Source organism: Petaurus breviceps, unplaced genomic scaffold, assembly GCF_028583685.1.
Source record: "Petaurus breviceps papuanus isolate PSGF00001 unplaced genomic scaffold, PetGlider_PUasm1.0 38, whole genome shotgun sequence".
Classification (NCBI taxonomy): domain Eukaryota; kingdom Metazoa; phylum Chordata; class Mammalia; order Diprotodontia; family Petauridae; genus Petaurus; species Petaurus breviceps.
Window position 1 is genome coordinate 77,408,188 of NW_027186304.1, and position 24,532 is coordinate 77,432,719.

Here is a 24,532-nt window from a genome sequence, read left to right on the forward strand (position 1 = left end):
ACACAAAAAAGCTGTACCTGTGAAGGAGAAAATGGTAGTGTTTTCACTGGCGTATGTTTTAGTGCAATGTTGACAGCATCATTAAATGAGCCATCATTGAATTCACCAACTGGTGACTGACCAACTCGAATTCTTCTTTTCTTTCTTAAGATAGTAGGTGGAGTGCTAAATTTAGCCACATTTGGAGATACTGACGGAATAGTATCACTTTCTCCACTAGTGAAATTGTTTTTTTTCCCTTCCAATACAAGACTGACATTAAACTGACATTCCATGGCTCCTTCACTGTGTTGAATTCGCATCAATTTAACTGGGGTGGGTTTAACAGGAGACGCAGCAGCATCAGAAAGGTCAAAACTGGTAACATCACTCCAAGCTACAGGATCCTGTAACACAGTAAGTTATTATTAAAGTTAATTTGACAGGATATTTAGATATGATCTTGAACAGCAGTTTACTTTATTCCAAGAGGGTCAATAAAAACACTTTTTTATCATTAGCAATTGGCTTTAGTTGGATATATTTTTAACAATACCACTTAAAAAAATACCATTTATGCTCCCAGTTTTACTCCCTTTCCAATCTGGAATATTTTAAATGTCTCATTTCAACATTTGGAGCTCACTATGAAAGTGTATCAAAATGAATAGTTTCAAAAATATTCTATCTGAAGGTTAGCTCCTTGGACCTGGATGTTCTCATTCTCAGCTTCCCACTCAGAAGATATAGCAAAAGCTAGTGGGGCAAGCCAAAGCCTGATAAGATGCACCTCACAATACTTTAGGAGTGTATTGTTCAAACACATCTGATTCTTCATGATCCCGTAGACCATAGCATGCCAGACTCTCCATCATCTCCCGAAGTCCATCCAAGTTCATATTGCCATTCTTATCTCATTTTCTGCTGTCCCCCTTTCTTTTTGCCTTCAATCTTTCCCAACATCAGGGTCTTTTCCAATGAGTCCTATCTTCTCATTATGTGGCAAAGGTATTTCAGCTTCAGTATTTGATCTTCGAGTGAATATAGCCTGAATTAATTTCTTTAAGTATTGACTAATTTGATCTTCTTGCTAATCAAAGGACTTAGCAATACAATTCAAAATAATCAATTCTGTGGTGCCCAGCTTCCCTTATAGTTCAACTCTCACAAACATACACTGATAGTGGAAAAACCATAGCTTTGATTATAAGGATACGTGTTGGCAAGGTGATATCTCTGCTTTTTAGTATGCTGTCCAGATTAGCTGTAGCTTTCCTTCCAAGGAGAGTCTTTTAATTTCATGACTGCAGTGTCCATTTGCAGTGATCTTTGATCCCAACAATATAAAACTTGACACTGCTTCCATTTCTTCTCCCTCTATTTGCTAGGAAAGTTATAGGACCAGTTGCCAAGAATTTTATGTTAAACTTCAAGCCAATTTTTTTTACTCTTCTCATTTATCTTCATCAAGAGGTTTCTTAATTCCTGTTCACTTTCTGCCATCAGAGTAGAATCATCTGCATATCTGAGATTGTTTATTTCTCCAAACAACTTTAATTTCAACTAGACTAGAGTCTAGCATTTTGCAAGATGTATTCTGAATAGAAGTTAAATAAATAAGGTGACAACATACAGCCTTCTCATACTCCTTTTGCAATCTTAAACCAATCAGTTGTTCCATGCTCAGTTCTAACTGTTGCTTCTTGGCCTGCCAATAGTGATAAGTGATATCTGTGATGTCATAAAAACAAAAAATGAAAAGTTTTTTTGCAAGAAGAAAACCATTCACTTTACTGATGAGATTCATCATTTCAAAAAATCTCAGAACACTTTCCTTCTTCATGTGAAGCATGGGACAGTGATCAGTAAAAGCCACTACAGAAAGCCTTTCCTTCCAGGCAAATGCTGCCCTTAGTTGGTGCTGGGCAACTGTCTTGGAGAAACTCACAGAAGAAGCAATGGAGATATTTTAATGTGGCTAATCAGCTCTTCAGGGCTCTGAATGTTACAGGAGGGCATGGCCACAAACTCTGTGAGCCATGGCAACTACAGATGTTTTAGCAGCAGCAGTTCTAATACCCTCCACCCCTTCCCCCACTACACTCTGTAGAGAGAGGACAAAGCTGTCAGCACTCTAGCTTATCCCTGTGATGGGGTGAATCAGGCATCAAATGGGCTGCATCTGGCAGTCTAAGCCAAGCTAGGCTCCAGAAAACTATTTTGTAAGAAAAGTGTATAAAATTATTCTAGTTAAAGAGTTTTAATCACAAAAAAAGATGTAAAGATTTGTAATGATGCCACATTTTGTATGACCAAGTAGTATAACAGTATTTTAACTTTATCTTTGTACTTCATAAATCCATGTGTGGCTCATACAAGAATGCTTTATTCTAATGGCTTGCCTGCATGCCCATAGATGGTAAGGAACCATTCTATGTGGTCAGGAGGCTAAGGCTAGTGAGATTTGCTAGTGAAGACTAGGCCTAGCAGACCCTTCTGTACTGACCCAAGCAGTGAGCTACTTATCAGGTCTTTCATTTTATAGTGATGCCAGAATTTGTGGTTATTCTAACCCAATGTGTAGTTTATTTTGCCAGAGGCACAAAATTGAAGCATGAAATGCCTACAACAATGTCAAAGCCTACTTGAGAAACTACCAGGATCGTCTTCTACCTGTACCAATGCACCTGAGGAATGCACCAACCAGGCTCATTAAGGACCTGAGCTATGTCAAAGGTAACAAATACAAACCTTTCTACAAGGATCCCAAAGAACAAGAAAATCTGCCTGAAGAGTTAAAAGTAACAGATTTCTTTAAGCAAAAATGATGCTGAACTTTAAGATGTGCTACAAGTAATAGGTATGGTCCTTTCCTATGGAGGGTAAAGTAAGAAGAGTTGTTGGGTGTTTTTTTTTTATTTTGTTGCTTATGTGGGAAGGTAAGGGATAACTGAATTATCTGTGGTTTGTGTCAATTTTAATTCTTCCAAATGGGAGGCAAAATTAGTTGTGAGACCAAATGCCTAAATTTACAATTCTGTTTTTTTTTGTACTCTACAAACCAATACCAGGACAAATAGCTAGCAGGGTCATACAATGAATGAGTATGTCAGTAATGAGTAAGCTATTTTGTCAGAGTATTTAAGCTGCCAATTCATTTTGCAATTCAGTAATCTAGTTTTTCTTTTTTTTAAAGTGTATATTCTAAATAATTTTAACTGTTCAAATATGACTATAATTTGATGCCACATGGTGCTTTGGGTAATTTTTAATATGGAAAGGTATTACAAAGCAATAAAGCTATTTGAAAGTATATGGGTGTGTATATATGTAGACACACACATATATGTATATACACTATACATGTATTAAGATATCTAAGCATATATAATATATGTTATGTAAGTATATATATATACATGAATAAAATCTAAGAATTAATACAATATTACACATCAAAATTTTTCACCTTGTTCACTGGAGAAAAACTATAACAAGTTCACAAACTAACCTCTTTTTAGCTTTAGAGTGATCAAATACAATATATTCCTGAGAGTATCTTATAAAACTCAAAACAGAGCAATATTAGACTGAAATGAGTAGGTACAACATTCAAAAGTGATTTTCATATCAAACCAAAAGAAAAAAAAACCTCATGTCTAAAATAAGCCTTTATTCTGATTTTTTTAATAGCCAATACAAAATGAAAAACTTTCTTAAATTACACACATATTTAAAATATTAGTTAAAAAATGTCTAGGGCTATTTTTGAACATATAAAATATATCCTCATCAGAATAAGCTGAAGAAAATTTTGACAGCAAGAGAAAAACAAAAATATAACAGGGAAGATCTAGCTCAGGGGTCTTACAAATACAGATTCACTGATTGTGTCACCATAGTGTCCTATAGTTTTTGCAGAATTGATATCCACCCTGATCAAATCTGAGAAAGAAAAGATTATTATGTGATATAGCAGCAGAAAGGACAATGGAATGTCCTTCGTCCACTGTCTTGACTCTACCTTATACAAGCCTAACTTCTTCATAAAAAAGATAATACCTGTTTTCTTTCCTAGCTCACAGGATTATCATGAGCAAAGTATTTTGTAAATCTTAAAGTATTGTATAAATGTAAGCAATTGTTATCATAGCCAGTGATTACAATTATTCCTACTTATCATACACTTACTGAAGAAACTTCACTTAATATAGCCAACATATCAAAGTGAGCATTTTGATCAAAGATCTAGTCACAGGTACCTGCTTAAGAAGTGACCTCGTAATCAAGACACTGAATAAACTTAAAGAAGTTCATAGTAGCTATAAAAATCAGTCCTTAATCAGTATCTGAGTCTAATACTTAATATTTCAAATATGGGCCCAGGAATAGACTTTTTGCTGGATGTACAAGGACCAATCCAATTAGGTTGAAAGAGAAGCATGGCCACTTTGGCTACAATGAGGATTCTTTTTGGCTCCAAGAATTCATGAAAACTACTTAAGCATGGAGGAGTTGTGATCCAAGTTGGGAGAGGAAACATCCACACAGATGGAAAACACAGCTCCCTGAAGTAAGCTTTGCTATGGTAAAATACCAGGAAAAGATCAACCAAGTAACTACTTTTTCAAAGACTCAAGAGTTTGGAGATATGGTCTAACCTTTTCATTTTACAGAAGAGGGATTAGAAACTCAGACAAGCCCAAGGTCCTTCAGCTTCCCAGGGACAAATATGGGCTGAGGCTATAAAACTCAGGTCCCAGCAGTATGACCCTAGGCAAGCAGGTCACTGAGGGTCTCCAGGAGCCATGACTGCTTTCAATGATGTGTGTGTGTGTGTAACATTTCAGACTCTCATCTATTACAATTAGTTTGAAATTCAGAATTCTATTCTTAATTTGATACATACTTTGAAATTACAATCACATGGAAAATGACAATTCCCTAATGACCAACAATTAAATAAGTTAAGAAAAAAAAAGAAATATACACTGATAAGAATTTAACATTTATTATAAATGCAGAACTTTGCAAAGTAAACAAAAAAACCCAACCTGATTATTTTTTAATAAACTGAATTATAAAATATCAAACTTACAGATTCAATCAGTTCTAATGTCTCTGCAAATTCTGGAATTGTCTGGAGAGATGACAAAACTGCATTTGCTTCCACGGCCAGGAATTTGGTGGGTGAACTCTGCTGGGCAGATGGGTTCTGGTTTTCATCCATACTGTAAAACTCACTAGTTTGCTCCTCAAGGCTATTTAGAGTATTAGATATACTATCATCCATGAGGAAACTACTGGACCAGCTAGAAAAACTTCCCACCTGCTAAAAATAAAGAATAAATAATTCTTATATTATCTGTGATTTTAAATGTAGATATATCTAATACACAAGGTTTTAAAGCAAAAAGTTCTTGTTAAAACAGATTTCACATGGGCATACTATTTACATTAAGATAACATTAATCTCCAAAATCAACACAAAAACAATTTTAACTAATTGTATCAATTCTCTAAATATTTTTGTTAATGAAATACTTTTTTCAATTTTGTAAAAACCATTCTATATTTTAAAATATGCCTTCTGGGCAGCTAGGCAGCGCAGTGAAAAGAGCACTGGCCCTGGAGTCAGGAGGACCTGAGTTCAAATCTGGCCTCAGACACTTAACCCTTACTAGCTATGTGACCTTGGGCAAGTCACTTAATCCCAATTGTCCTGCCTTCCCCCCTCCAAAAAGCAAAAAAAAAAAAAAAAGCCTTCTATTACATATGCTATTGTCAAGGTGGATCTTAATATCATACAGAATGTAGAATTCCCTATTTGCCCCAATTACTATACAATCTAGAAAGTTAGTTAGAAGGCAAAGTTGATGAAAAATAATTTCAATGGCTTGCTTTACCTCTAGATACAAGTGGATCCATGTTTCAAAATTTTTAATGGACTTTCAACAAGATTTGCCTTTCCCCCTCCAAAAAGCAAAAAAAATAAAAATAAAAAAAATAAATTGTCATCTAAAATGTTAATGAATAAGGTAGGAAAAAACATTACCAATGTTTTTCACAGACATTACAAAAATATTCAAATATTCAAATTCATAGCACCTTGCTGATATACTTGTCCTTATACCAAGTTTAACACAACCAAGTAGCTTCAAGGTCATCAGGATAAATTCAATATGTTTATTTTTCTAATTTATGCAGTTTCCCCTTAACACTTTCCACTGGTTAAATTCTTTGTAATTGCCCAATCCATTCCAAACACAGACAGCCACCATGTCTCAAGACTGCTATGAACCTAAATAGAATAACGTTCTCCCAACTAATCTCTTTCCCTTTTAGCTAGCTAACTCATGTTGGCAAGATAAGACGTAATAAATGCTTGGAGAGTTAAAAAAAAAAAACCTTTCCTAGAAGCCAAACAGGTTGAATTCTCAGTAGCTGAAATTAGTGATACTAATAACATCAATAAATGGGTTAAATAAGCAGAAAACGTAATGCAACATATTAGAAAGTAAGATTTGCTAAACACAACAAGCAATGTACAGCTATAATCTAATAATATTTATGCTAAAATATGCAGGATAATTATGTAAACTGGCAAAGTATAGCCCTACATGCCTATTAATTCTACATGTAAGATAACAAAATCCAATTTCTATGGAATGGGTTGGATTCAAGACATTTCACAACTGAATACTTTTAGCAGTCTTTTTTAATTGATTTATTTTAAATTTAAATACTAAAACAGAAATACACAATAAAAACAGAAAAAGAAACATATTATAAACAAATACAAAATAAGAAAAAAAAAGCATTGCTATGTGCACAGCAGAATGTAAGAGGATGCAAAACATACAGCAATAAATTTCAAATTTAAAAAAGCCTGTGTAAGTACTACACATTATGTTCAGAGCTATCCATCTTTTCTTTGCTTTCATGTAAGTTTCCTTTTGTTCTCTGTTGTGCACTTTTTACTTTGTTCTTCCCCCCGCCATCCCTGTCCCCCAAGAAGGATACAATTAAGCATGAATATATTTATATATGTGTTCGTGTATATATATACACAACATACATGCATGCATATACCAACAATTGTATACATACATATAAACATACATACACATATACTAAGATATCTATAATTATACTCATATATAGACCTATACATTCATGTGCATCTATGTAAGACTGTACTATACTTATTTGTCCTGTTTCTCTGAAGGTGGATGACATCTTCCTTCATAAGTTCAAGTTTTTCTGCAGTTTTCAAAGTCTACCAACTCATTATTTCCTACACTACAGCAATATTCCAACCTTATACTGTCTAGTTACTTTAAATAGTCTAAAACAATATTGATTAATGTGGCTGACATATAGTGTAGTTTCCCTATTCTTCTTTTGATTAAATCTGATAATGTTCTAATTCTTGACCTTTTTTTGTATCAAGGACTCCTACTTAGAAAGACTTGCCTATATTCCTAACTGAAGGAAATGCGAAATTTCAGTTAAGTTAGAGGTTAGTGAAAATAAAGACATATTTTTTTTCCCCATACAAGACAGAAAAGACAGTGCCAACATAAGCAAAATAACTGGTAGCCTCCTGGCATGACCAAAAATGGTCCAGTGACACAAAAGTGACCACGGGCAAAAGAACAGAAAGCTCACTGCTGAAAGCCACATGGAAACCTTAGAAGCACATGGAATTAGCAGAAACCAATATGTCATGGTATCACTCAAAGGTACCATGGGGTACCAGAGGGGTACACCAGCCCAAGGCCTCCAAGGTCAATAGCACTAGGTCCTGAGTCACCTTGAGGATTCAGCTCTCTGAACCTTAAACATCCAAGAACCTGGGAGTCCCCAGTGTGAGAACAAGGAGAACTCACCACCCTACTCAAAGGTGAAACCTGGCCGTGGCACAAAGTACCCAATTCAGGAACTAAGTTTATAGAGATGAATAAATCATGGACAGCAACCAAAGTAAAAAAAAAAACCCAAAACTCTTTTACATAAGGAGTCACCTAAAACAGAGACAAGACTAATAACTTTATAACTGCAAGCAAAGACTCAAAGGAAAAATCAATTTTCCACAAGAGCTACAAGAAATAATCAGAAGAAATGAAATAAAAGATTAAAAAATGAAATAAAGTCTCTAGAGAAAAAAACTGAAAGAAGAAGAAATAGCTTAAAAGGGAAAATGATAAACCTTAACCAGATTAACAGACTCCCGGAAAACTAGAATAGATCAAAGGGAAATCAATGACACTATTAGAACAAAATATTAGGTAAAAAAGGGGAGGGAGAACAGAAGAAAATTTAAGACTGGAAATATTTTAAAAATGACTTAGAAAACATGTCAAAGAATTTAGGGATCACTGGCCTCCTTTAAAGCTGTGATTAAAAAAAAAAGGAAAGAAAAAAAGTCTGGACACTATATTTCAAGAGATCATAAATGAAAACTGGTCAGTTTTATGAGAACTAGAGGATAAAGCAAAGAGAGAAAGAATTCACTAACTGCTTCCTGAAATAAACCCCCAAAAGAAAAGTCTAAGGAATATCACAGCCAAAATCCAGAGATACTAAGTCAAAGAAAAAATATTTCAAGTTTTCAAAAAGAAGTAGTTCAAGTACCAAGAGTCACCATTAGGATCATACAAGATAAGGCAGTTTCTACTAAAATGAGAGGCTTGGAACACAAAATTCCAAAAGGCCTACAATCAAGAATAATTTAACCAGCAAAGCTGAGGATTAATCCTACAAAAGAAAAGAGGATTTTCAAGTATTGCTGATGAAAATACCAGAGCTGAGTAGGAACTTCGAAATGCAAACACCAGAGTCAAGAGAAACCTAGAAAGGTAAATTTATTTGAGCAATTAGATGGAGTTATAAGACATTACAGTGCTAACATTCTAATGGGAGCAGAAGAAACAAATGCCCTATTAAAACCTTAATGTTTGCATAAAGTATTGAGGGAATTAAAAAAGAAAAACAAAAAAAAAATAAGACCTATGGTGGATTAGTCCTGTTCTGAGGGTGATAAGGGAGGGTAAAAGGAATATATAGAGTAGAAAGGAGGAAGAAAGGGGTGAAACTAACTATTTCTCTTAACTGAGATTTGTGAGGAGGATATAAGCATGGAGGAAGGGGTGAGTATCATCAAGGAAGCATCAAATGAATCACTTATCTGAAACAGATAAAAGAAGATTGAATACACATATGCATAAACACAGTTTGGTGTAGAAATAACATCAAACTTAACAGAGAAACAAGGAAGTAATAGAAAGAGCTTGGGGATAATAAAATGAAGAGTACCAGGAAATGAACAATTAGAAGCAAAACAACCTACCTGAATCTGAAGGGAGGAATTCAAAGGAAAAAAAACAACTTGAATCTAATCTCCATCAATTGGAAAATGGTAGAATAATATAGTGAATATTGTTATGCAAAAAGAAATGACAAGAGATTATTTCAAAGAATCCTGGGTAGTATGAACTAATACAAAGAGTAATGAGAAGAGCTAGAAAAAAATGTATAAAAGTACAAAAACACAATGTAAAGAAAAAACAACCTTGAAAGACTTAATGACTCTGACCAAAGTAATGACCAACCATGCCTCCTGAAGTTCCATGATGATGCATGACACCCACCTTCTGATAGAGAGGTGACAGGCTCAAGGTATAGAAAGATACATTCTTGTAAATGGTCACTAATAAGAATTTGTCTTCCTTTACTATTCTTATTTGTGACAAGGGTTTTCAGTTTTTTTTCTCTCAAGTTTTACCTGAGAGAAGAGTTAAGGGCAAGAGGGAAGTTGGCAATAGAGATGCAAAAAAGGCTACTGAAATATTTTTTTAAATGCAGAGAACAGAATGAGCAGACAAGTAGGATAGTTTTGAATGCTAACTTGTAGAATTTATTACCTGCTTTTTTTTGTTTTGTTTTGTTTTTTGCTTTTTGGAGGGGGGGAGGGACAGGACGATTGGCGTTAAGTGATTTGCCCAAGGTCACATGGCTAATAAGTGTTAAGTGTCTGAGGCTGGATTTGAACTCAGGTCCTCTTGACTCCAGGGCTGGTGCTCTATTCACTGTGCCACCTAGCCGCCCCTATTACCTACTTTTAAAAACTGGTCAACAGTATGAAATGGAAGTTCTCATACAATTCTTTTTTATGGTCCCACTGTATATCAAAATGCTTTAGGAAGAAGGCAATATTTAATTTTTTTTACTTGATAGCAATGGGTAAAAAAAGGGAAAAAAAGAGGAGACTAGAAGCAAAGCTACCAATTAGGAGACAAATACAATAGTCTAGGTCATTTAGTCAACGAGCATTTATTAAGGCACTTGTTATGTGCCTGTTATGATAAGTAAAAGGAATACAAAAAAGGCAAAAAAAAATCCATTCCTGAAAGAAGCTCACATTCTAACAGGGAGAACATGTACAATACTAGATATGTATAAAGCAGATGGAAGGTAATTTCAGAGGAAAAAAGTACTTGTAGCTGAGGGTACCCAAAGAGGCCTACTTAGAAGTGGGGATCTCACTGAGTCCCAAAGGAAGCCAGGGAAGCTTAGAGGTAGCAGGCAAGGCCAATGACCCAGGTCAGAGCTTTGGCAGGAACTCACTATTAGTAGCTGACTGGGATGAAGAACCAGAAAAGGAGACCAAAGGAGAAGTCAGACAGATAGGAGAACAGTTGTCACTGACCCCCAAAAAACACACTAACCAGAAGAAGGTGATCAACAGCATCAGATGCTGTAGATGTAAAAAGTATGTGTACTGAGAAAAGTCCATTAGATTGAGCAATTAATGTCTTCACAAGGTAACTTTAGAGAGAGCAGATGCAGTTGAATGATGAAATGGAAAGCCAGAATACAGAGAATTTAGGGGGAAAAAATGAGAGGAAAGGAAGTAGGGGCACTGATTACAGATGGCTTTCTCAAGAAGTAGATCCACAATAGGGGGAAAAAACAAAAAATTATGACATCTAGTCAGGATGATAGGACCAAGTAAGGTATATATTTTTTTTTAAATGAGAAAGAGACAGATGTATTTGTAAGCAGCAGGGAAGAGCCAATAGATAGGGGTAAAATGAACATAAGAGAAAAAGTGTGAATGATAGTAGGAGAAGATGGTAGGCAAAGGGATCTCCACCCAATAGATGGAGAAAACGGTAGGCAAGGGGATCAAGGGTACATGTAGAAAAGTCGGCCTTGGCAAGGAGAAGGGCCCCTTCTTCAGATTAGACTGACGTATAGGAGGAGAAAATGTGAGGTGACATCTGAGTAATGAGGAGGGAGAAATTGGAGGAAAACCCCCCAATAAGTGGATGGAGGTAGGGAGGAAGACCTCCAGAGTTCCATTCTAACTCTCTTCTTCTTTTAAACACTCTCTATGGACCTTCATCAAATCTCATAGGTTTAACTATTACCTCTAAGGACTCACAAATTCATATAGTTACCTCCAATCTCCCCCTTGAGCTACAGCCCCACACCACCAATTATCTGTCTCAAATTCAACATATCCAAAATGAAATACATCCAAAACAGAACTCATCATCTTTCCCCTAAAACCTTCCCCTCTTACAAACTTCCACTGTCACTTCCAGTATCTCAGATTCTCAATCTCAACTTCATTCTGGATTCCTCATTCTCCCTCACCACACATATCCAAACGGCTGACCAATCTTGCAATTTTTGCCTCCACAACATCATTCACTTCAAATACTTGTACAATCACCTACTTGTACAATCACCTTAGTTCAAAAGCCCTCATCATCACTTAAGTAGATTACTGTAAAAGCTCTCTATTTCCCCTATTTCAAGTTTCTCATCAATTCACTCAATCCTACAAATGCTGCCAAAGTGATTTTCATTAAGCGTAGACTTGACCATGTCATAAACAACTAAATCAAATTCAACTCTATTAGCTCTAGGATGAAATATAAACTCTTCTGCTTAACTTTTAAAACTTAATAACCTGGTCCCAACAGACATTACTTTCCTCTCCTCTGCTCTCACGCTCTTCAATCCAGACAAATTGGCATGCCCTCCGTTCCTCATTTCAGACCTTCCATCTCTCACCTTTCAGCAGTGGCAATGGTTGTTCCCCCTGTCAGGAAGGTCCTCCCTTTCCAGCTTTGCCCCAGCCTCTATCTCTTGTTTTAAGGCACAGCTCAAGCACCACTTTATTTTTGTTGTTGGGCAAGTCACTAAGCCCTGTTTGTCTCAGCTTCCTCATCTGAAAATGAACTGGAAAAGGAAATGGCAAACCACTCCAGTATCTTTGCCAAGAAAACCCAAATGGTATCACAAAGAGTAGGATGCCACTGAAAATGACTGAACGAAGCACCAATTTCTGCAAGAAGTTTTTTTCTGATTCATCCCAGTGGCTAGTGCCTTCCCTCCCAAACTCAACGCTTAATTTGTATTTTTTTTGTATGTATTCATTTTACATTTATTGTGTACATATTAATATGTGTACTTGTCTTCCCCATTTGAATGTAAATTTCTTATGAGGAACTGTTTCATTCTTAGTACCCTCAGTACATGGCACAGTATCTGCCACAAGGTCGGTGCTAAGTGAATGCTTGTTTATTGTTGTAGAAGGTTGGGAAGGTGGGGACAAATACCTCGATGTGAATTGACAAGACTTGGCAACTGAAGGAATAACTTGGTTGAGGGAGAGAGGAGTCAAGGGTGAATCTAAGATTTTGAACCTGAGAAATTTTAAGGATGATTATATTATCAACAGAAAAAGTAATAACACACCTAAACTAAAAAATATTCTTATAAAACTTATAATAGCACAAAGAGATTAAACATTTAATATTTACTATACCAACTTTCTTGAAACCATAGAATGTTGAGAAATATGTTTAAATAGGTCCACATCCTAAGTCATATATCTTGAGTTGGGATTGTTAGAAATCATCTAATCCAAACCCATCATTTCCCAAATGAAGAACCGAGGCCCAAAAGGTTAGGTAACATAACCAAGATCACACCATCTGAAGTGGGTTTAGAGCTCAGGTCCTGTGACTGCAGTCAATGCTCTTTCTATCATAGTGCACTGCCTTAGAAACGAAGCAATCTGTCTCAAATGTTGGAAATTTAAGGAGCTATTAATCTATATTTAAATTTGAATACAAACTGTCACATTTTCCAGTTTCTGGCTCATTATCATTAGGTAACATAAGAAATACACTAAAAAACAAAGGCTAAAGAAGGAAAAGAAACCATTTCTAACCCACATAAGCTTACTGCTTACCGATGAAACTCGCTTTCTTCTGACTTCATTCTCTGCTGACATAAGAAGCAATTCAAGCTCCTTTATTTTCTTTTCTTTATCAGGATCATCATCAACAAATGGCTGCTGAAATGAGTATTTAACAAGGTAAAAGAGGAAAGAGCAAAATAAAAATAGCTACAGTTACACAAATGCATGTTCAATTATCTTCAGGGTGGTTAGAAAGCCATTTAACTAATTAGACCTAATTGTTCTAGGTTCTTCCTAATCTATAATAGAATGCAAGCCAACATTTTCAGATTACACATTAAGGAAAAGGTGAATTTTTAATGAGTAAACCAATGTTGCGGAGATGAACTAATTACATTAATTTTTAATGAGCATTAAAGTCATTGTATGTCATTACTAAGAGAGTGTGCCACCTTACAGAGACATATTATAGAGGGCAGTGAGCTGATCTCGGAGTGAGGACAACCTGGGTTCAATTCCTACTTTGACACATAGTAGCAGTGTAATCCTGGGCAAGTTACTTAATTTATCAGTTCCTCAGGAAACTCTAAAACTATTCATTTCAAAGCAGGTGTCAATCTGCATTGGTGCAGAGCATTTCCTTACTGGGAGTTCCCTATACCAATGAAATCATAGGTTTGGTAAAAATAAACAAATATATTAATCCTTAGCAAAAATATTTTTTATAATTCAATCACAAACTTAAAAAAAGGAACTCACAAAAAAAATTTGATTCACTTTGTCAAACGTTACACTACATCTTTTTAATTTTCATTTAGCAACTGATACCTTCCAAAACACTTTCACATTAGTTCCTCTGACCAGCCCTCAAGCTAGACAGGAATGGTATACTATATCGGTTGTATAGATGAAGAAATGAGTTCTATCAGATTTGCAAAATACAGTATGTCCTTTCTTTATAAATAAAAAACTACCTGAATAAATGCTGAAGAAGTCTGAACATGTTCTACACAGTTGCCTTCTGGTGACACATATTGATAGCCTGGGATCTAAAAATAATCACATTAAATTTCTTAATACATTATAAACACACATTTTAACATAAAAGTAAACAAGCATTATTATTGTAAAATATCAGGAATAAAGGTAAGGAAAAGATCTCAAAGTTTCTAACCAATTATTTCCTATGTAATTAACTGTCTTGATAATTCTCCAATACGGAATATTTTGCTAAATTAATTTACTGAATCAATGGAAGTGAAAAATAAAATGTAAGTTACATCCATTTGGGGTGTCTAAAATAAGCAATTTTGGGGGTGGCTAGGTGGTGCAGTGAATAGAGCACTGGCCCTGGAATCAGGAGGACCTGAATTCAAATCCGGCCTCAGACACTCAACACAAAAACTAGCCATGTGACCTTGGGCAGTCACTTTAACCCCAATTGCCCTCCAAAAAAAAAAAAGCAATTTTAACTTGGGAACTTAAATTTCATGACTTTTGAAAAAAAGTATGTCCTTAAATAAGAACATCTGGGAGAAAAAACTAGAAACCTCTCCCAGATCTAATGGACAGAACTAAGGGTCAGTCTTTAACCCAAACCCACAAATTTTACCCTTGCACAAATTCATATTATTCCTCTGCCAGAAATTTTGTGGGTAGAGTCCTGCTACAACCTAGCACTCCAAAAAGTAACAGGGCTCAATGTGCTAATATCACTTAGAAGAGGTCAGGCTCAAACGATAAGAACTGGAGACAAGGCTTTACCCCATTCCCAGCATTTTCAAAAATAAAATAAAGATTTAAAAAAAATTTTTAAAGGAATGTTTGTCTGACTGCTTGAAGGAGACTAACAGAAATACAGTTACAACAGACACTCTGACAACACACTAAATGAGGCCTCTTTTATTTCCCCTACAGCTTCTCTAATCATTGTGGAGATACTGGAGAATCTAGTTTACAACAAAAGAGAAAAGGTATAGGAATTTTTTTTAGTTGTCTTATCTAGATCCCATAGGAATTTAAATATGAATTTATCCTTACTTTTCTATGATGGTTAACCCAAATGACAATTTGCTATAGTACTCTACATGAAGTTTCAAATGCTATTTTTTCAAATCAGATTGTTAAAAATAAAATGAAAATCCACAAACTCCTAAATTATTATTTTAAGAATAATCTGTCTTTTCTCTTAAATTCAACTAACTTTTCTAACAGCTTAGCACAGTGCCTGACATATACCAAGTAAGTACTTTATTACTTAATAAATGCTTATCATTCTAATTGAGGAATAAGATATGTCAGCTTAAATCTAATTAAGGGACAGGACATATTAGTTTAAATCTAGTTAAGGGATAGGATACGTCCATTTAAATCTAACAGGGATTATATCAATTTATACCGATAAAAGACAATTTGTATAGAAAAATAATCTATGAAGTGTCTGAGTAAGGTACTATACATAAAATATAAATAGGTAGTATTAAACTTATATGTTTAAACTACTAATAAATTAACACTTATGTACTTTATTCAAAATATCTGTGATTTCATCAGTATAGCTATCACCTCCATTGACTTAAGATTGCAACTCCTTTATACCTTCAGAATAAGTAGTTTTTATAAGTTGCTCTAGTAGTAACAACCTAGGCTAGACTACCTAACGGATAACCTGTTGGTGGCATGACCTTCCACCCTTAGATAAGCTAGTACATATATGAAGGACATCATTGAAACTGTACTTGAAGTCTTTCTAACCTGGTGGTACCTATCTGAGCTTATGCTCAATTGGCTTAGGTCCAGGAACCCAGGGTTACTTCCATACTATTTTAAGTAGGATTTCAACAGAGATCTATTTTTACTTTTATAAAACTATTTTTATAACTATCTTTATAAACTAAAATATCCTTCCACCCAATTTTTTTCATAAATTATGGCTAAAAGCTTTATTTCTACTTAAAGGAATAAAAATACAAATCTGATTAAATACAATAACTTAAACTACCATTGATATATTATTTTTCAGAAAGCAACATTCCAGTTCTAGACTTCATCTATTTTATGTCATATAGATTAACAGATAGCAAGGAAAGATTATATACTGAAAAAACTATATTCTAAAATTTTAAAGGTGGACATTAAATGTGATTTAGTTGACACTTGCCCCCTTTACAGATGCAGAAACTGAAGCCAAAAGATTTATTTACCAAATGCTACACAGGTAATTAGTGATGAAGTACTCTGCTATATAAGTAGAATATTATTGCAGTTATGGTTTAAAAGGCTTAAGGAACTTATCCCCAATTTCTTGAACTGTCTCAGTATATATACAAACCAGTTTGAAAAAAAGACTGGCTAAATTCAGTCAAACAACCAGTTATGTGATGGGGAAAACAAGGTTTAATTTAGTCAAGAAATCAATTGTTGACTAATTTGAACTGATTCCACCCCTTGTCAGATAATGGTATTGGTAAAACCTTACAGTTAGAAATAAGTTGAGTTACGGTAGGACTAAATACAAATACAGTATATGAAGACTACAAATAAAAATTGCCTACCACTCCCACCAAACACAGAGCAAGTGAATTATAATATTAGAATATGTATAGGCCAAATTCTTCAACCAGATAAGATCAAAACTGTAAGTAATGGGGCAAAATGAATGTAATATTTGTCCAAGAGAAAAACATACTATCAATAAAAATATCCCATAATGTCTAGCAAAGGTTAGACCTGTAGTAGCTGCCTCTTCTTATAAGTTAATTTTTAACCCAGTTTGAAAATTTAAATATCTATTTTCTTTTCACCACTATTAAATAATATTGGACTTACAATATGGCCAGTAATATTAAGAAAGCAAATGTTTTACTATACATTACTAAAGCACTTAAAAAATAAAGATATTAAAAATATGTGCCTGAAGAGGTATGTAAAACTGATTCTGTGTTTGCAAATGGTCCATAGTCGCACAAGGTTTGTGTTGAAGTTTTGATGAAGCAGATCGCTCTGATTTGATTCCATCTTGCAAGTAGCCCTCCTGTTCCACTTTTCTTCGCATAGTAGAATTCCAATGATTTTTAATAGAATTATCAGTCCTAAGAAGCAATAGTGAACAGTTAAATACAGAAAAAAATAAGAGTGAAACAAAATTTCAAGAATTTTTAAACTTTAAAAATTATACAAATTACACAAAATTTAACTTATTACAACTGTTAAGATTAAATGTTTTATTAAAAAAGTCAAGTCAGTATTCTAAAGGAAAATACACATTTCAAGTTCAAGATTATGCTAACAAGGGGGCAGCTAGGTGACTACAGTGGATAGAGCACCAGCCCTGGAATCAGAAGACCTAAGTTCAAATCTTGCCTCCAGATACTGTGTGACCCTGGGCAAGTTATTTAACTCCAAATGCCTCCCCAAAAAAATTATGCTAAGTTAAAAGGACATAAAAACAGATCATAAAGTGAAAAAAAAAAAACCCTAACACTATAAGTAATCTATAATCTAGAAATAAAAATTAAGAGAACTCTGCACCATTTATTTAAAAGTAAATTATAAAACTAAAATATACAGCATAAACAAGAGGTAAATTTATGTGATCAAAATAAAAAATATGCACATTAATATTTGCATTATACCAACTGAGCAATATTTTGCCAATTACAAACATCTAAGATATATCACTGCTTGTTGTTGAAAGCAAATGTGCCAGGCACTGTGCTTATAAGCATTTTACAATTATTGTCTATCTCATTAGATCCTCAGAACAAGCTTAGGAGGTAGGTGCTATTAGTAGCCACATCTTACTGAGGAGGAATCTAGGGCAAACAGAGGTTAAAGTGACTTGCCCAGGGTGCCACAGCTATGTTGTTTCTGAGGCTAAATTTGAACACAGATCCTATTAACTACAAGTTCAACGCTCTTATTCACTGCCCTTCATCTAACAGAAATGAAGCCCTTTAAATTTTTAACTATGTCTATTGTCTCACAACACAGTGAAAATAGTACTGAGAAGAACATGTGCCTGCAAAAAAAAGCTTGGTCCAGCTAAACTAGATTAAGTGGAGGAGAACACTGCTAAAGAAACTGGAAGGAAAAAAAACAAACTGGAACAGACGTGCATTTTCAAAAGCATTTATCCTCATCAACAATAGGAAAAACACCAAAGTTAGGCTCTCTAAGTATTTTCAAAAACCTATGTATTTGGACTGTATTATGTGAAGTGGTAATGTCACTTAAGAGAATAAAGTCATGAAGAGATTTTGATAAGGCTAGGCCTCATCAAGTATAGAGAGAAAAAGTCACACTGTATGCAATTCAATTTTTTTTTTTATCAAATGCTTTATTAAATTCTAGGTTACATCATTTATTTCTGCAAGATTTTGAGTTACAAATTCTCCCTGTTTTTCCCCTACCTACCACCCCAAAATAGCTATCCCACTGGATATCCCCTCCTCCAATCTGCTCTCTCCTATACCCCCTCCAACTTTCCAGTAGGGCACGGTGGATCTCTACCTCTTCTATATGAGAATAGTTTACCCCAATCTGTCTCTCCCCATTTCCTCTCATTATATTCCTCTCTCACCTTTTAATTTCACCTTTTAAGTATCATCCCTTCCCATTAAACTGGTCCTGTGCCCTCTTTGTATACCTGTACACATATATACACACATTCACATATGTATTCATACACCCATGTACCCTCCTATAGACATATATGTATGTGTGTATATACATATATGTATACACATATATATGTATATATATATATGTACACACACATTTCTATTCCCTTCAATTACTCTCATACTGAGAAAAGTTTCATAAGTTACAATTATCATTTTTCCATGTAGGAATGTAAATAGTTCAACTTTGATAAGTTCCTTATGATTTCTTTTCCCTGTTTATCTTCTCATGCTTCTTGTACCCGAATGTCAAATTTTCTATTCGATTCTAATTTTTTATCAAGAATGCTTGAAAGTCCTCTATTCCACCGAATGACCATATTTTCCCCTGAAACATGATACTCAGTAGGTGATTCTTGGTTTTAATCCCAGCTCCTTTGACCTCCAGAATATCATATTCCAAGCCCTTCGATATCTCAGTGTAGGAGCTGCCAGATCCTGTGTTATCCTGATTGTGTTTCCACAATATTCAAATTGTTTCTTCTTGGTTGCTTGTAATATTTTCTCCTTGATCTAGGAATTCTGGAGCCTGGCTATAATATTCCTAGGAGTTTTCTTTTTGGGATCATTTTTAGGAAGTGATTGGTGAATTCTTTCAATCTCTATTTTGCCCTCTGGTTCTAAAACATCAGGACAGTTTTCCTTGAGAATTTCTTAAAGGATGATTTCTAGGTTCTTTTTTTGATCATAGCTTTCAGGTAGTCCAATAATTTTTACATTATCTCTGCTGGATCTATTTTCCAGGTCAGTGGTTTTCCCAATGAGGTATTTCACATTGCCTTCTATTTTTTCATTTGATTGGATCTGCTTAATAGTATCTTAATTTCTCTTATAGTCACTAGCTTCCATTTGCACCAATCTAATTCTGAAGGAATGATTCTCCTCGGTGAGCTTTTGAGATTATTTTTCCATCTGGCAAATTTGGCTTTTTAAGTCATTCTTCTCCTCATTGCCTTTTTGAGTCTCTTTTGCCAATTGAGTTAGTCTATTTTTTTTTCAAATGCTTTATTAACTTCTGATTTACATCATTCACTTCCGCCAGATTTTGAGTTACAAATTTTCTCCCTGTTTTTCCCCTACCCACCCTCCCAAAACAGCAGTCCCACAGGATATCCCCTCCTCCAATCTGCTCTCTCCCATACCCCTTTCGACTTTTCCAGTGGATCTCTATGCCCCAGTGCCTGTATCTTATTTCCCAATTACATGTAAAATAGTATTGAAAATAGTATACACACACATACGTATATATATACATATATATTTGAATATTTTATTTTAAAACTTTGAATTCCAGATTCTTTCCCTTCCTCCCTTGTCACCCACCCTTACTGGGAAGATAAGCAGTTCAGTATAGGATGTACATGTGTAGCTAATGCAAAACAATAACATAATAGATACATTGTAAAAGACTGACTGTATTTCCCTCCCTCCTATCCCACTTCCCACTTGTTCTATTCTCTACTTTGATCCCATTCCTTTTCAAAAGTGGGTGCTTCCAACTTCCCTCCCCACCCCAGCCTGCCCTCCCTTCCATCATCCCCCCTCTCATCCCCTTCCCCCCCCCTACTCTCCCGTAGGGTAAGATACCTTATTTAGTGTGTATTTCATTCCCTCCTCAAGCCAAATTCAATGGGAATAAGGTTGACTCATTCCCTTTTGCCCTTATTCTTCCCCTCCATTGTAACCATTTCCCCTTGCCTCTTCTGTATGACATAGTTTACCCCATTCTGTCTCCCCCCATCTCCTCTCATTATATTCCTCTCTCACCTCTTAATTTCACCTTTTAAGTATCATGCCTTCCTGTTAAATTGGTCCTGTGCCCTCTATCTATGTATACCTATAAACATATAACACATTCACATATGTATTCATATGCCCATATACCCTCATATATAGACATATATATACACCACACATATATATTTCTATTCCCTTCAACAACTGAGAAAAGTTTCATAAGTTATAATTATTGTTTTTCCATGTAGGAATGTTAATAGTTCAACTTTGATAAGTTCCTTATGATTTCTTTTCCCTGTTTACCTTCTCATGCTTCTCTTGCTTCTTGTATCTGAATGTCAAATTTTCTGTTCAACTCTGGTTTTTTCAGCTAGAATGCTTGAAAGTCCTCTATTCCACTGAATGACCATATTTTCCCCTGGAACATGATACTCAGTTTTGCTGGGTAGGTGACTCTTGGTTTTAATCCCAGCTCCTTTGACCTCTGGAATATCATATTCCAAGCCCTTCAATCCCTCAGTGTAGAAGCTGCCAGATCCTGGGTTATCCTGATTTTGTTTCCACAATATTCAAATTGTTTCTTCCTGGATGCTTGTAATATTCTCTCCTTGATCTGGGAATTTTGGAACCTGGCTATAATATTCGTAGAAGTTTTCTTTTTGGAATCTTTTTCAGCAGGTGATCGGTGGATTCTTTCGACCTCTATTTTGCCCTCTGAGTCTAAAACATCAGGGCAGTTTTCTTTGAGAACTTCCTGGAGGATGATTTCTAGGTTCTTACTTTGGTCATGGCTTTCAGGTAGTTTAATAATTTTTAAATTCTCTCTCCTGGATCTATTTTCCAGGTCAGTGGTTTTTCCCATGAGATATTTCACATTGCCTTCTATTCTTTCATTTGTTTGGATCTGTTTAACAGCATCTTGATTTCTCATAAAGTCATTGGCTTCCATTTGCTCCAGTCTGATTCTGAAGCAATGATTCTCCTCATTGAGCTTTTGAGATTCTTTTTCCATCTGGCAAATTCGACTTTTTAAGGCATTCTTCTCCTTATTGCCTTTTTGAGCCTCTTTTGCCATTTGAGTCAGTCTGTTTTTTAAGATATTATTTTCCTCAGTCAGGCTGTTGACTCTCATTTCATAATTTTCTTGCATTGTTCTCATTTCTCTTCCCAATTTTTCCTCCACTTCTCTTATCTGCTTCTTAAGGTCCTCTATGGCCTGTAACCAGCTTGCATTTTCCTTTGAAGCTTTTGGTGCAGGAGTTCTGATTTCACTGTCTTCCTCCTGTTCCATGCTTTTCTCCTTTTTGTTCCCCAAATAGGAGTCTAATGTTGAAATCTTCTGTCTGCTTTGTTTCCTTTGCCTGGTCATGTTGTCCCTCAGTCACTTGGCTTTTTGCCACAGTAGGACTCTGCCACCAGACAGGGGAGCTTTCATCCCAAATGCTGGGGTTTTCTCAGTTGCCGGAGGTATTAGATGGGTACCCTCTCTGAGGTCTCCACACGCTCTGGCAAGCTGGACATACACCCCAGGACCTCCACCCTAGACTGCAATCCAGATCCAAGCAGGTTAAAGCAAGAGCGATTACCCCTCAGACTGGTGCCTGGTTCCCCTACACTCTGCAGTCCAGGAGCTGAAGCTGCCACGTGGCACTGGCTGGCTGTGCCGGTGCCTCAGTGGCTCAGGCCCGTCCTGGGGCTAAAGCCTTGGCATGAGGCTGGGCTTGGCTCCCAGAGCACTGTGCTGGCCAATTCCTGCTGGCCTGCCGGGCTGTCCTCAGTGGGAGGTTAGCTTCTCTGTGTCATTTTGTGGGTTCTGCAGCTCCAAAGTTTTCTCAGAGTCCCCTTTTCACATGGATCGGGGAAGGTGGAAGCAGGAGCAGCAGGGAGGTCCTGCTTCTACTCCGCCATCTTGGCTCTGCCCTCCTAGTCTATTTTTTAACGTGTTATTTTCCTCAGTCAGGCTTTTGACTCTCATTTCGTAATTTCCTTGCATCGTTCTCATTTCTCTTCCAAATTTTTCCTCCATTTCTCTTATTTGATTTTCAAAATCCTTTTTAAGCTCCTCTATGGCCTGTAACCAATTAGTATTTCCCTTGGAAGCTTTTGGTGCAGGAGTTCTGACTTCACTGTCTTCCTCCTGTTCCATGCTTTGATCCTTTTTGTCCCCAAAATAGGAGTCTAACGTTGGATTCCTCTGTTTGCTTTGCTTCCCCCGTTTACTCATGTCGTCACTCAATTACTTGACTTTTGGGCTTTTTGCCACAGTAGGATTCTGCTACCAGACAGAGGAGCTTCATACCAAACACTGGGGTTTTCTCAGCTGCCAAAGGTATTAGTTGGGTACCCGCTCTGAAGCCTCCACATGCTGTGGGCAAGCTGGACATACACCCCAGGACCTCCACCCTAGACCGCAATCCAGATCCAAGCAGGTTAAAGCAAGAGTTATTACCCCTCAGACTGATTACTTGGTCCCCTTATAGTCTGCAGGCCAGGAGCTGAAGCTGCATGTGGCAGGGGCTGCTCGGCCACAGAGCCTCAGCAGCTTCTCCCTCCAGGGGATAAAGGCTGACTGCACTCCCAACTGCTGAATCCCAAAGTTCACACTGCACTGATCTTTCACTTTGTCCTTAGCATCTATGGGTTGATCATTCTGGAAACCACCACAGCTGCTGGTGATCTGAAGTCCTTCCAGCCGGCGGCTGGTCAGGCCCACCTTGGGGCTAAACCTCTGGCTCCTGGGGGGCTGTAATTGGCTCCCATGGCGCTGTGCTGGCTGCTTCCTGCCGGCCTGCCGGGCTATCCTCAGCAGGAGGTTAGCTTCTCTGTGTCATTTTGCAGGTTCTGTAGCTCCAAAGTTTGTTCAGAGTCACGTTTTACATGAATTGGAGGTGGTGGGAGCCGGAGCTCAGCAGAAGTCCTGTTTCTACTCTGCCATCTTGACCCAACACAATTTTTAAAAGTACTTAAGGATAACTTTCAAAATATTTCAACAAAATGAAATCAAGCCAAATCTTTCAAATGGAATACATATGTTCATATCAGAGGTGTTTACCCCGTCAGGAGAAATGTCATGCATAAAGTTCTAATATGGCGAGTTTCTCCAAATGCCCTGATTCCTTAGTGTGATAATACTAATTGCATCAAATACTGAAACAGTATAAAACATCCTTATGGAACATATTATAACACAAAATACATTGACATTGTTTTAATCACCAATTCTGTAAAAAACCAAAATGGATGAAAAACTACATACTATTCAGAAAATGATAGTTAGCTGGGATGCTAGCCCATCAAATTGGTGTGTATACACACACACATTGTGTATATATTATAGGTGGATAATAAGCTAAGTCTAAAATCAAGCTGGAAGAGGAGATGAGGTAGACTGCACTGGGCAAATTGCACTGCTTTCAATGATTTGAAACTGCAAAAGTCCATCTAGCTCTTTAATACAAATATTTTTCCAGGAATATCAAACAGCTATAAATCCTAGGATATCACAAACATAAGAATTTAAGTAATTCAAAGGAAAGTAGACAAATGCAGAGTAGGTATAAACTAGAATGTTATCAAAAGCATTTTGTATGCAAAAATGGGGTACAGGATATTGCTGAAGCTAAGAATGACCAGAAAAAGATATGAAACAGTCAAACAATGAGACTTGAAGACAACAGATGGATAGGGCAACTGGGACTTTGGTAGCTGTAAGACACAAAAAGAACTACAAAGTGGTGCCCAATATACAGGACAAGATCTTTTTGGAGGATTCATAAGTAAATACAGACAAGAATTACACAGGAAAAGGAGGGGAGAACTACATGTGCATTGATCTACATCTGTGGAGAAATACCTACAATGATACCTTGAACAATCTGTGATTTTATCAAAGAGCTTTTAATTTAAAGCTTTC

General features: G+C 36.1%; 1 protein-coding gene and 1 pseudogene across 3 annotated transcripts in view; one reads left to right on the forward strand and one right to left on the reverse strand.

Annotated features, from left to right (window-relative positions):
• Window positions 1-24,532, reverse strand: part of MYBL1 (MYB proto-oncogene like 1) — a 60,914-nt gene that overhangs the window by 10,765 nt on the left and 25,617 nt on the right. For 2 of the 3 annotated variants that reach the window (XM_069100050.1, XM_069100048.1), the window contains exons 6-10: window positions 17,115-17,292; window positions 14,176-14,250; window positions 13,253-13,357; window positions 5,078-5,311; window positions 18-386 (exon numbers count right to left, since the gene is read on the reverse strand). In XM_069100050.1, coding sequence (XP_068956151.1) covers window positions 18-386; window positions 5,078-5,311; window positions 13,253-13,357; window positions 14,176-14,250; window positions 17,115-17,292 — 961 coding nt within the window. The remainder of the gene's footprint in view (window positions 1-17; window positions 387-5,077; window positions 5,312-13,252; window positions 13,358-14,175; window positions 14,251-17,114; window positions 17,293-24,532) is intronic. The other variant, XM_069100049.1, reaches the window with a different exon arrangement.
• LOC138169886 (ATPase WRNIP1 pseudogene) lies at window positions 643-5,057 on the forward strand (annotated as a pseudogene).